Source organism: Primulina eburnea, chromosome 13, assembly GCF_022965805.1.
Source record: "Primulina eburnea isolate SZY01 chromosome 13, ASM2296580v1, whole genome shotgun sequence".
Lineage (NCBI taxonomy): Eukaryota > Viridiplantae > Streptophyta > Magnoliopsida > Lamiales > Gesneriaceae > Primulina > Primulina eburnea.
The window spans coordinates 23729467-23742305 of NC_133113.1; the positions used below are offsets into that span (position 1 = coordinate 23729467).

General features: G+C 38.5%; 2 protein-coding genes across 2 annotated transcripts; both read right to left on the reverse strand.

Annotated features, from left to right (window-relative positions):
* Nucleotides 1-3601: 3601 nt before the first annotated feature.
* LOC140810383 (uncharacterized) lies at nt 3602-6508 on the reverse strand. Its single transcript, XM_073168249.1, has 4 exons — nt 6307-6508; nt 5857-6265; nt 4521-5009; nt 3602-3827 (listed from the first exon to the last, which is right to left on the reverse strand). Exons 1-4 carry the CDS (start codon nt 6506-6508, stop codon nt 3602-3604), a joined length of 1326 nt encoding a protein of 441 aa, XP_073024350.1.
* Nucleotides 6509-11030: 4522 nt separating this feature from the next.
* Nucleotides 11031-12839, reverse strand: LOC140809849 (uncharacterized). Its single transcript, XM_073167605.1, has 2 exons — nt 11275-12839; nt 11031-11146 (listed from the first exon to the last, which is right to left on the reverse strand). The coding sequence occupies exons 1-2, from the start codon at nt 12293-12295 to the stop codon at nt 11064-11066; spliced, it is 1104 nt and encodes a 367-aa protein (XP_073023706.1). The 5' UTR covers nt 12296-12839; the 3' UTR covers nt 11031-11063.

The window sequence follows — 12839 nt, forward strand, 5'->3', positions numbered from 1 at the left end:
GATATAAGCAAGAACGGATCCCCTTATTTTAGTTAATCAGTTTACACAAGCTAAAAGCTTTAAACCGAGCAGTTTTTTAAACGAATGATTACTTTAAGTATTTTCCGCTTTGTTTAAAACCAAACTTGATTTAATTCATCGGTGTGTACGTTCTTAGAACACGAGCTATTGCAGCTCACTGAGAATATTGTGTCTGAAACACCCTTGCATGTGTTAGAATCGTCCTTCAATTAGATACCAACAGAGATGCTCAAGCCTCTTCCTATCCCCGAGTGGAAATGGGAAAATATTACCATGGACTTCGTAGTCGGTTTGCCGAGGTCAGTCAAAGGATCTAATGCCATTTGAGTAATTGTTGATTGTCTTACCAAGTCGGCGCACTTCTTGCCGGTAAAGATGATATGTTCTATGACGCAGTATATAGATCTTTATATCTGGGAGATAATCAGATTACATGGGATTCCAGTTACCATCATATCTGGCAGAGACCCAAGGTTCACGTTGTCTTTCTGGAAGATTTTGCATTCAGCAATGGAAAAGAAATTTCTATTCAGCACAGCATTCCATCCTCAGACGAATAGTCAGTCCGAGAAAGTGATTCAGATTTTAGAAGAACTATTGCGAGCATGCATGATTGATTTCCATGAGAGTTGGGAATCGAAGTTACCGTTATTGAAGTTCATCTATAACAATAGTTTACACTCATCTATAGGTACGGCTCCCTACGAGGCATTATATGGAAGGAAATGTAGATCGCCAATTCACTGAGATGAAGTCGACGAGAGATCAGAAATTGGTCCAGAGATTCTTCAGCAGATTGTAGACGTAGTAGTCAAAATCCGAGACAAGATGAAGGCTGATCGGAGTCGTCAAAAGAGCTACACTCACAAGATAAGAAGGAACCTCGAATTTGCCGTAGGAGACTTCGTCTTCATAAAAATAACACCTATGAAGGGTGTTATGAGATTCGGGAAGAAAGGCAAGTTGAGTCCGAGATTCATATGACCATTCGAGATTCTTGAGAAGGTGGGAATACTAGCTTACCGCGTAGCACTGCTGTCGAATCTGGCAGGCTTAGACAATGTGTTTCACGTTTCTATGCTGAGGAAGTACATGACGAATCCTTCACATGTACTAAGCTTTGAACCGTTACATCTATCACCAAACCTATCATACACAGTGAATCCTTCACATGTACTAATCCTTCACATGTACTAAGCTTTGAAACATTACAGATATCACCAAACCTCATGCATGATTGAAATAATTTATTTATTTAATTAATAAATTAGGTGATGCATGTTATATGTTAAATTATTTTAAAAGGTGTATATATATTTATGCAATTTAAAATATTATCTCAAGTTTTATCTTTGAGACGGAAAGGAGACCGGAGATGATTAAAATTTTTAAAAAAAATTAAGTAATAATTTTTAATTTTAAGTCAAGAAATTTAGTATTTCAAAACATTTTTTAAATTTTAGCATTTAAGGGTTAAAATTAATTTACTGATTGAAATAGAAAGGCTAAGCATTTTTAATTAGCAAAATTCGAAAATAAAGAATTTAAATACGTCAACTGGAAATAAAATATTTTATATTTATTTTTATGAATAAATTAATTAGTATTTAATTATGGATATAATTTAAAATTTGTAAGATCTTTAATTACCAAAGTTGGAGGTCTTAGTTAGTAATTTAAATTGTAAGGGCTTAATTAGTAAATTTAATTGGTGTTTTAATTAAACTAAACAGCTAATGAACATCCTAAGAAATCTATAAAAGAGTCCTAGCCCTAAATTATCACACACCACACGACACGCACACACAAACATCGAAAACACACACTAGCAACACACCAAGCTCGACGGAAGTTTGCAAGCGGAAGGGCTTGGAGTTTTTTATTTTCCTTCCATCAGCAACCTTAGGCGTTCATCACACAACATTCCTTGATTTATTTGATCACTTTCAAGACAATAAGCGCAGCAATCCTTCTCAGTTCAGCTTCCGTTTACCCACGCGTTTTGTAGATATTTCGTGCGTTTTAACGCAAAGGCATGTCTATAACATTTCTTTATTCATAGATCATGTTATATACTGTATTTTGATATAAAATATGCATGAAAACTTGTTGGTTTGATTATATGTATGCTAGACGTTATTAAAACTCGTTTCAGTATGAAATACGCATGGACTTCTACGTTTTCTTCGAGTTTTGATCGTCGCCTTCATTGGGTAGTACCTAGGGATTGCTTATATGAATGGGGATGTTTTTGGGTGAGTTTAGATGTCATTAGGTGGCTCATGATGGGCAAAAGGCTGCTGCACAGTAGGAAACTAAAACAAGCTCATGGCCACACCAAAGGGGTCGCGCACATGTTTCATGACAGGTTTGGATGATGCCTGGACCTGAGTGCGTGGCTATTGTCATGCCACATGTCCGAAGCGTTGGTGACATTCGGCATTGTTTAACAATTACTTGAAAACATTTAAGCCTCGTATCAAAAACAAACAATGTTGTCTTTACAATGACAATGAAATGAAAATTACATCAGAGTTTCAGAAGCGGAAACAAAAGGAAAGTAAAAATCTTGAGTCTTGATCTCGATCATCGATTCACCAACCCCAGAAAGCTTCTTGCTCTTCCTCATTTATTTGCTCTTCGTTTTTATCTAAAATTTGTAAGGGGTGAGTGTTTTGGGAAATACTCAACAAGTGGGGGGTCGATCGATTTACAATGATACATATAGAACTTAGTTTTCTTAAAACGTCTTTTTAACATACTTTCAAAACTTATTACTTTAAATCATAACAGAAACGAATCAATCAAATGTGAGATATGAACTAACAGATGACTCGGAGCATTTCAGAACCAGATCAGAACAATTCGGAAGAGACACAACACTGTTACTCATCTATTTCCATGGTCAAATTGTCCCCAATATGTTGGTCCTCTAAGGGGTTAGGCCAGAACATAGTTTTATACCCACTGATGGGGGCCAAACAGAACATGGTTTTATACTCACCAATGGGAGCCAGACAGAGTTACAATTCTCATTCCATTTCAAATCAATTTGTAATAGTGCACACAGAATTCAGCCTTTTAAAAAACAGAACTTTTCAGAAAATTCAGACAGATATAGCGGAATCAAAGAATTTCGAAGAACAAACGGAGCATATCATCGATCAAAAATTTTAAAAGAACGGACTGACATTTTCGAAATTTGGACATACAAGCATGTCATATTATTTATATGCAAGGTTTAAAATTACAACAAACATACATAACAAAAACCCACTTACAGTGTTTGTAGGTACGATACGAATATGCAGACTCTTGAACGAAGTTTTTCTCTTGAAATTTGAGCAACACTTCGATGTGACTTTATCACTTGAACCGCACGAACAACACTTCCTCCTTGTTGAATCTTCCGAGAGCTTGTGGTGGGGGAGAGGGAGCCAAAATTTAAGGCTTTTTTTAGTGTGTTTTTCTATCAAACTTGATGTCCTATTTATAAAAAAAATTTGGTCCTTCATCTACCTCATGTCCGAATTCTTGGCTTTCAAGAATGGAGTAATTGAGCTCATAATGGTGGTCAAAGTTAACTCAAGCACCAAAGGTCTTTTCCCGCATCATCAATGTGTCCTGGTCTCTTAGCTGCTCCCTTAGCTCCTTCATGGTTTAACTCAAAGGTCATCTCTTGCACAATTAACTTGTCCAAGCACTTAGCTCCTCCTTTAGCTCTCTCATGGGTTAACTCAAAGGTCATTTCTTGCACATTTAACTTGTCCAATCCCTTAGCTCCTCCTTTAGCCCCATCTTTGGTCCTTTTAGGACAAGCATGGTTGAGCTTCTTTGAGCTGAAGATCGAGTCCTTGAGTTGGAGTTTTACTCCTCCAGTGATAACTCTTCAATGGATGCGGTTACTTGCAGCTTGGCCTCTCGTTGAGCTAATCCCCGAGCTTTGAAGCTACTTCCTCGAATTAAGTTAGCTGATTATATAAGTTAATATTCGAGTTTTATAGTTAGAATGAAAGTTGTTGAGCTTAGTTTAAGCTATATTTTAAGTTTGTATTTCTTACGTGATTCGATTCGGATCGGAATTTCTGGGTTCTCAGATCTCTCCCTCCTTATTGAAAGTTTCTCCCTCGAAACTTGGATCAGCTCGAGCTTTTGAATAGATGAGGAGATTGTGAGGGAATTTCTCTTCGAGTTCCCAAGTGGCCTCCCTTTCAATATGATTTGACCACTGTACTTTGACATAAGGGATTGTCCGGTGTCTCAGCACTTGATCTCTGGTGTCCACTATTCGAATATGGACCTCTTCATATTTGAGTTCTTCATTCAGATGTCCTTCAATTATCAGCGGTGCCACTTTGAGTACATGACTCGGGTCTGGGACATATTTCCTTAGTTGCGAGATGTGGAAAACATTATGTATTCTGGACATATCGGGTGGTAAAGCCAGTCGGTAGGCTAGGATTCCCACTTTTTACAGTATTTCGAATGGTCCCACATACCTTGGGTTTAACTTCTCGGATTTACTGAATCGAACCACTCCCTTCATGGGAGAGACCTTGACATAAGCATTTTCACTGATTTTTAATTCCAATGGTCTTCTCTTCAAATCTGCCCAACTCTTTTGTCTATCTTGAGCTGCCTTGAGTCTTTCCTTGATTACGGCTACATTCTCAATGGTTATTTGAAAAATCTCTGGTCCAGTAACAGCTTTCTCTACGGCTTCATCCCAATATAGAGGCGACCTACACTTTCGGCCATACAAAGTCTCATATGGAGCTATCTCAATGCTACTGTGGTAGCTGTTGTTATTGGCAAATTCCATCAGGGGTAACTGTTCACTCCAATTTCCAGGAAAATCCAAAGCACATGCCCTCAGCATGTCCTCGAGGGTTTGAATTGTTCTCTCGGTTTGGCCATCAGTTTGTGGATGATAGGTCGTGCTAAGAGTTACTTTGGTTCCCATGGTTTTTTGAAAACTCTTCCAAAATCTAGATACAAACATTGGATCTCTGTCAGATAATATACTTGTCGGTATCCGTAGTCTCACTATGTTGTCCATATACAAGGTAGCTAGCTTATCCAGGTTGTAATTCATCCGCACCGGCAATGAAATGTGCAGATTTGCTCAGTCTATCGATGATTACCCAGATCCCATCGTGACCTTGCCTTGATTATGGTAGTCCTACTACAAAGTCCATGGAGATGTCATCCCATTTCCACTTTGGTATTTCCGATGGTTGTAGGAGTCCTCCAGGCCGTTGATGTTCCGCCTTGACTTGTTGACATGTTAGGCACTTGGAAACAAAGAAAGCCACGTCTCTCTTCATCCCATTCCACCAGTAAATATTTTTCAGATCTCGGTACATTTTGGTACTTCCCGTATGGATTGAAAATTTTGATTTATGTGCTTCGGTCATTACTTCTTCACAAATCCCATCGATATCTGGCACATACAACCGTCCTTTCATCCAAAGAGTACCATTTTCATCAATTTGAAACTCTGGGATCTTTCCTTCTTGAATTTGTTGTTTTATTTTCATGATAAAGAAATCTTGACTTTGCTTCAATTTGATTTCTTCTCTAAGGGATGGTTGTGTTGATAGTGAAGATAAGCTCACTTTCCCAAAGTTCCTTCGGCTCAATGCATCTGCCACCTTATTTTCTTTTCCCGGATGATAATTGATTGATAAATCATAATCTTTCAGAAGTTCCATCCACCTTCTTTGCCTCATGTTTAATTCCTTTTGGGTGAATATGTATTTGAGGCTCTGGTGATCGGTAAATATTTCGAATTTTACTCCATAAAGGTAGTGCCTCCAAATTTTGAGCGCAAACACAACTGCAGCTAACTCAAGGTCAAGAGTTGGGTAATTCTGCTCATACGGTTTTAACTGCCGTGAAGCATAAGCAATTACTTGACCTTCTTGCATAAGCACACACCCTAACCCTCCCTTTGAAGCGTCACTGTATACTGTGAAGTTCTTGCCATCTTCAGGAAAGACTAGCACTGGTGTAGATGCGAGTTTCATATTCAGGGTTTCAAAACTCTTCTCACATGCTTCATTCCAAATGAACTTTGAGTTCTTTAGGGTAAGTTTGGTAAGAAGAATGGCTATCGAAGAAAATCCTTCCACATATTTTCTATAGTAGCCAGCTAAACCCAGAAAACTTCTTACCCCGGTTACTGTTTTTGGTTGAGGCCAGTCCTTGATTGCCTCCACTTTCTTAGGGTCCACTGATACCCCTGATTCTGAGATAATGCCACACTTTTTAGCCAAAATTCACACTTCTTGAATTTGGCATAGAGCTCCTTTTTCCGCAGTGTTTGCAAGGTGAGATGCAGATGTTCTTTATGTTCATCCCCACTTGGTGAGTACACGAGGATATCATATTTGAAAACGACCACAAATTTATTAAGGTATGGTTTGAATACCCGGTTCATAAGGTCCATGAATGCTACAGGAGCATTTGTTATACCAAAAGGCATTCTGTGAATTCCTAATGTCCATATCTTGTTCTGAACGCGGTTTTAGGTATATCCTCTGCTTTGACCTTCAACTGATAATAACCAGATCTCAGATCGAGTTTTGAGAAAACCTTGGCTCCTTTTAGTTGATCAAAAAGATCATCTATTCTCGGGAGTGGGTACTTATTCTTTATTTTGATCTTGTTTAAATCCCGGTAATCAGTACAGAGCCTCATGCTTCCGTCTTTTTTCTTTACAAATAGCACTAGGGCTCCCCACGGGGATGCACTGGGGCGGTCCTGTTTCTTGAACAGTAATTTTTGAAGTTGTTCCTTTAACTCCTTTAATTCAGCTGGAGTCATTCGGTACGGTGTCTTTGAGATTGGTGCAGCACCAGGGACCAAATTGATTTCAAATTCTACTTCCCTATCGGGTATCTCACTCGGTAACTCCTCGGGGAAAACATCTGGAAATTCTTGAACTATTGGAATATCTTCCAACTTTGGGACTTCTTCTTCTTTGATTTCGTTGATCACTGCTTGATAAATTTCCTCTCCTCCTTTTATGGCCTTCCAGGCTTGTGAGGCAGATAACAGAGATTTTTGTTCTTTGGATTTCCCATGATATATGAATTCCTCTTTAGTCGGAGTCTGAAGTATAATATCTTTCTTTTGACAGTCTACTATGGCATGGTTTTTAGCTAACCAGTCCATTCCCAAAATGACGTCAAACTCAATCATATTGAGTTGAATCAATTACGCCTCAAAAGTTTGTTTTCTGATACAAATTTTACAGTTTCGATACACTTTATGGGTCTCAATTATTTTGCTTGCCGGTGTTGCCACTTTTAAAGGTTCACTAAGAATATTGCGCTCAAGTTTAAGCTTCTTAGCAAATCTTCTAGACACAAATGAGTGCGTAGCACCACAATCAAACAAGGTATATGCAGGTATTTCATTGAGTAAAATAGTACATGCCACCACTTCGTTGGTGTAATTCACCATGCACATCAACGGAGGAAGGTTGTAATTGACCAAAATAACTTGCCAACAACTATATCTAGAACTAAGATCACCAAAAGGGTTGAATCCATCTGTTGCAAGACCAAGTCGGAGATTTCTAGGATCTGATGCAAAGGCTGGCCACTTATGATTTATTGTATCCCAAGATACAGAATCAACTAGATGACGCATCATATGATCTTGACTTTTATTGTTCGAGTGCCAAATCAAGTTTTCAGCTTTTTCTTCTAATTTAAACATCCTTTTCAATCTTGGTATCATGGGAAAATACCGTAGCACCTTTTCAGGAATTCCTTTACAAACTTTTTTGGTGACTTTGTCCACCTTCCATCTCGAAGAACCACATTTTGGACACGAGTCCAAATCTTTAAACTCTTTTCTAAATAGACAACAATCATTTGGACATGCATGAATTTTCTCATATCCTAAATCAAATGGTTTTAACATCTTTCTCATTGAATAAACATTTTCTGGAAGTGTATCTTTTCCTGGAAGCATGTCATGTAAGATCTTAAGGAGCTCATTGAAACTATTGTCAGTATGACCATTTGCACATTTGTAGTTGTATAATGTAACGACTGCTGACAACTTCGTGTAAGTTGTACAACCAGGGAAGAGAGGAGTTTCTGCATCTACTAAAAAATTAGCAAACTCATAATCTTTTGCCTCAGACATAGTGTGTGCAACCCCTTCATCCGAGAAAAAGACATCTTTATATAAGTTATATGCCTCTCTACTTTCAGCCTCCTTCTCCTGAACTCCTCCTGAACTACTTTGACCTTGAAATTGTGGAGTATAAGTTTCACCATGGAAGACTCAGATCGTGTAAGAAGGATCGAACCCATTAATAATTAAGTGATCGTACACTTCGTCAAATTTTATATACTTCTTATTTTTGCAACGTTTGCAAGGACATAGGAATACTTCACGCGTTTTGGCATAGTTCCTAGCTTGTGCGATAAATTTTTGAACCCCTTATTCATATTCGGGTACAAGGCTTGAAGGCAGATGAATCCATGCTTTATCCATTTCGTAAATAATCAGAACTCCAACATACAAATATATGACTTCAAATTAAAAGAATATTTAAATATTGGCAAAGTAATTCAAAGCAAAGGGAAAAATAGGATGCCTTGTTTTGTAGCAGAAAGAATTGTTTAATATTGGTAAAGTAATTCAAATTTCATCATTTTTTTTAAAATGGTTCCAGATTAAACAATTAGCCATTAGGATGTTGATATATGAATTTTGTACCAATCTCCTTTGAACGTACTGCAATTGCATCACAATACAAATACCATTCAAGAAAAATACAGGAAAAGATTAACACTCAAAAATTCAGATGCGAGGAACAAATGAGAGGCTATTACTGCATATTCCCTTCTAGTTAAATAGTTTGACGAGTTGATAGTAAAATTAGAACATTTTACTCAAGAAACAAAGAACATCAGCATAAATAATCCAAAGTTTGGTCTAAGATGCTCTTCGTTTCTTCTATTTTTTAAAGTTTGGAAACAATAATTTGATTGCATTTTAAGGTAACTTAACATTTGATTGGAAACAATAAAAAATCAAGCACTCATAGGCCTATGCTATACGAAACCTACAAACTCAGCCAAACCTCCTAATGAATATACCAAAGCATGATAGCAAGAAATTCTAAATGACAGTTATCATCAATTGTTTTAAATGCCCGTACTAGATTGGAACATTTACGGTGACTTAGCACAAAATACCCACAACAAAAAACTGACAAAAAAATACTTTCAGTGACCTAACCAAATGAGTTGTCACCACTAAAATTGGGATCCAAATCGAACACCCCAATCAAGAACATCTCTTTCTCATTAGTTGTGTAATTCTGTTGGGCTGCATTAAGGGTACAACTTGCATAGTAGATAGCTTTGAACATCTTGTTTCGCCTTTTTCCCAATGCTGCTCCCACAACATAGTCGCTAGCATCGCACATGAGCTCAAAGGGCTCCTTCCATTCAGGCACTATCATGATGGGTGCAGAAATCAGTTCTGTCTTGATCCTGTTAAACGCCTGCAAGCAATCATCGTCAAAAATAAATGTAGAATCTTTCTCTAACAAATTACATAAAGGTCTAGTAATTTTAGAGAAATCTTTAATATAACGACGATAGAACCAGGCATGTCCCAAGAAACTTCAGATCCCTTTCACATTCTTCGGCGATGTGAGATTTTCAATTGCCACAACTTTGGCTCTCTCCACTTCTATCCCTCTAGCCGAAATCTTATGCCCAAGCACAATACCTTCTTGCACCATGAAGTGACATTTCTCCCAATTCAACACTAGATTCTTCTCCCGACATCTCTACAAAACAAGCGTTAGATTCTGTAAACAATGATCAAATGATGAACCAAACATAGAGATATCAACCATGAAAACCTCCATTATTTCCTCGACCATGTCAGAAAATATGGCCATCATACACCTCTGAAAAGTAGCAGGTGCATTGCAAAGACCAAATGGCATTCTCTTGAAAGCAAATATACCATAGGGGCAAGTGAAGGTAGTCTTCTCTTGATCCTCCGGTGCTATGACAATCTGATTGTAACCTGAATAACCATGTAGAAAGCAATAGTAATGATAACCACCTACTCTATCAAGCATCTAGTCAATAAAGGGAAGATGGAAGTGATATTTCCTACTCACATCATTCAATTTCCTGTAGTCTATACACACTCGCCAACCAGTCACTGGACAAGTTGAAATCAATTCGTTATTCTCATTTCTTACTACAGTTATTCCCCCCTTCTTAGGCACTACTTGTACTGAGAAGCCCAAGAACTGTCAGATATAACATAAATAACACCAGCATTTAACAATATTAATACCTCAGCCCTCACAACCTCTTTCATGGCTGGATTAAGCATCCTCTGATGATCAACATAGGGGGAATATGACTCCTGCATCAATATTTTATGCATACAAAATAGTAGGGCTAATCCCCTTTATATTAGCAATTTTCCATGCCAAAGCAGATTTAAATTCTCGCAATACTCTCAACAACCTATCCTTTTCATCAATAGTAAGAGCAGAAGATATAATTACCGGATGTGACGAACTCTCATCTAGGAATGCGTAGCACAAATGACTCGGTAGATCCTTCAATTCAGGAGATACTTTTGGTACCTCTTTACTTGCATCTTCAAGCAACTCTTCATGCTGAGCATCACTCTTTTCTTTAGACAGCACATTGAGAGCAAGTAATTCCTCTCGCATATCCCAGTCCTCTTCATCCATTGTGGAAGCTGATTCAAACAAGCATCTCTCTAAAGAGTCTTTCGTCATCCTATCTGCACCAACATGAGATATACATGAATCAATTATATCAATACTATTACAAGTACTTACCTCATTTGGTCCTTTGATGGTGTTGTAGATGTTGAACATGACTTCCTATCCACCTACTCTCAATGTGAGATCGCCCTTGTGCACGTCAATCAAAGCTTTTCCGGTGGCCAAGAACGGCCTTCCAAATATAAGTGGTGTCTCCTGGTCTTCTTCCATATCTAAAATGACAAAATCAGCAGGGAATATGAATTTGTCTACCTTTACCAGCACATCCTCCACTATCCCTCGTGGATATGTAAGTGATCTGTCCGTCAGCTGCAAAGTAATAGTGCTAGGCTTCACCTCGCCAAGCTCCAAGGTCCTGTAAATAGAAAAGGACATTAAATTAATACTGGCACCTAAATCACATAAGGCCCTATTTATTCTAGAACCACCAATAACACAAGGAATAGTAAAACTCCCTGGATCTTTGAGTTTCTGTGGTAGTTTCCTTTGGAGTATGGCATTGCACTCTTCGGTTAGCTTTACAGTTTCAAATTCTTGAAGTTTCCTCTTCTTGGACATCACATCTTTGATGAACTTAGCATAATTGGGCATTTGCTCCAATGCATCGGCAAATGGGATGTTAATGTGTATTTTCTTGAATATTTCCAGGAACTTCGCAAACTGATCATCTAACCTTTTCTTCTTGAACCGCTGTGGATATAGAAGATTTAACTTTTGTAACGGTTGATGCTCAATCACTTTCTTAGGTTCCTCCACTTGCTCTTCTCCAACACTTGCACCCTTTCCATCATTTTCCTCAACACAAATCTCTGCATTCTCTTCAGTAGGCTCTGGGATTCCAATTTCCTTGCCACTTCTCAATGTGACAACTTTGCATTGCTCCCTAGGATTCACCTCTGTATTACTTGGGAACTGTCCTTTATTCTGATCTTTCAAAGCATTTGCTAGTTGCCCAATCTGTGTTTCCAAGGATTTCATCGTGGCACCCATATTGCCCATGTGTGTCTCAATGTTATCAAGATGAGACTCAGTTCTCGCCATTCTTTTCCCAGACTCAGTCACAAACGTCCCAAATAGATTTTCAAAAGGTGGCTTTCCTTCCCTCTTCTGTGTATTGAACCCTGGTGGAGGATTCAACACGTTCTTGTTGTTTTCATAGGAGAAATTCTCGTGATTCCTCAAACCTGGATGATAAGTATTAGGGCGAGGATTACCTCGATAACCTCCAAAGCCACGATTGTTATTGATGTACTGAGCTTCCTCCACAACTGGATCTTCTTCAGCAGTCACCGGTGCTACTTCAGACGTAGATTGGCCTGCTTTGTTCATCGCTGCAATCTGTGTGGTTAATGTCGAAACCTGTGCAGTAAGTGATGTGATCGGGTCTACGACATACATTCCAGCAGGTTTCCTTGATCCAGATCTCTCACTCGGCCACTGATAACTGTTAATGGTCATCTGTTCAAGAAAATCATAGGCCTCATCAGGTGTTTTAGAAAAAATAATACCTTCGGCTGCTGCCTCCACATTCCCTCTAGTCGTCCCATCTAAACCATTGTAAAATAACTCAATCTGCACCCAATCTGTATATCCATGATTCGAACACTTCCTGAGTAATTTTTTGTATCTCTCCCACGCCTCATATAATACCTCAAGTTCTCTCTGCCTGAATTTAGTGATATCTATTTTCAGCTAAGCAGATTTAGCAGGAGGAAAGTACTTTGACAAAAACTTCGTAACTAAATCTGCCCAAGTAGTAATACTCCCCAGCGGTAGAGATTGGAGCCAACTCCTAGCTTGATCCCTGAGAGAAAACGGAAACAGGCGCAATCGAATAATTTCGTCAGAAACACCGTTAATTTTTACAGTGTCCGTGATCTCCAGAAAAGTTCTGAGGTGAAGATGGGGATCTGCAATGGCTGCTCCTCCAAATTGGTTCTGTTGAACCATGTTAATGAGTGTGGGCTTTAGCTCGAAGTTGTTAGCAGCAATGGTTCCACGA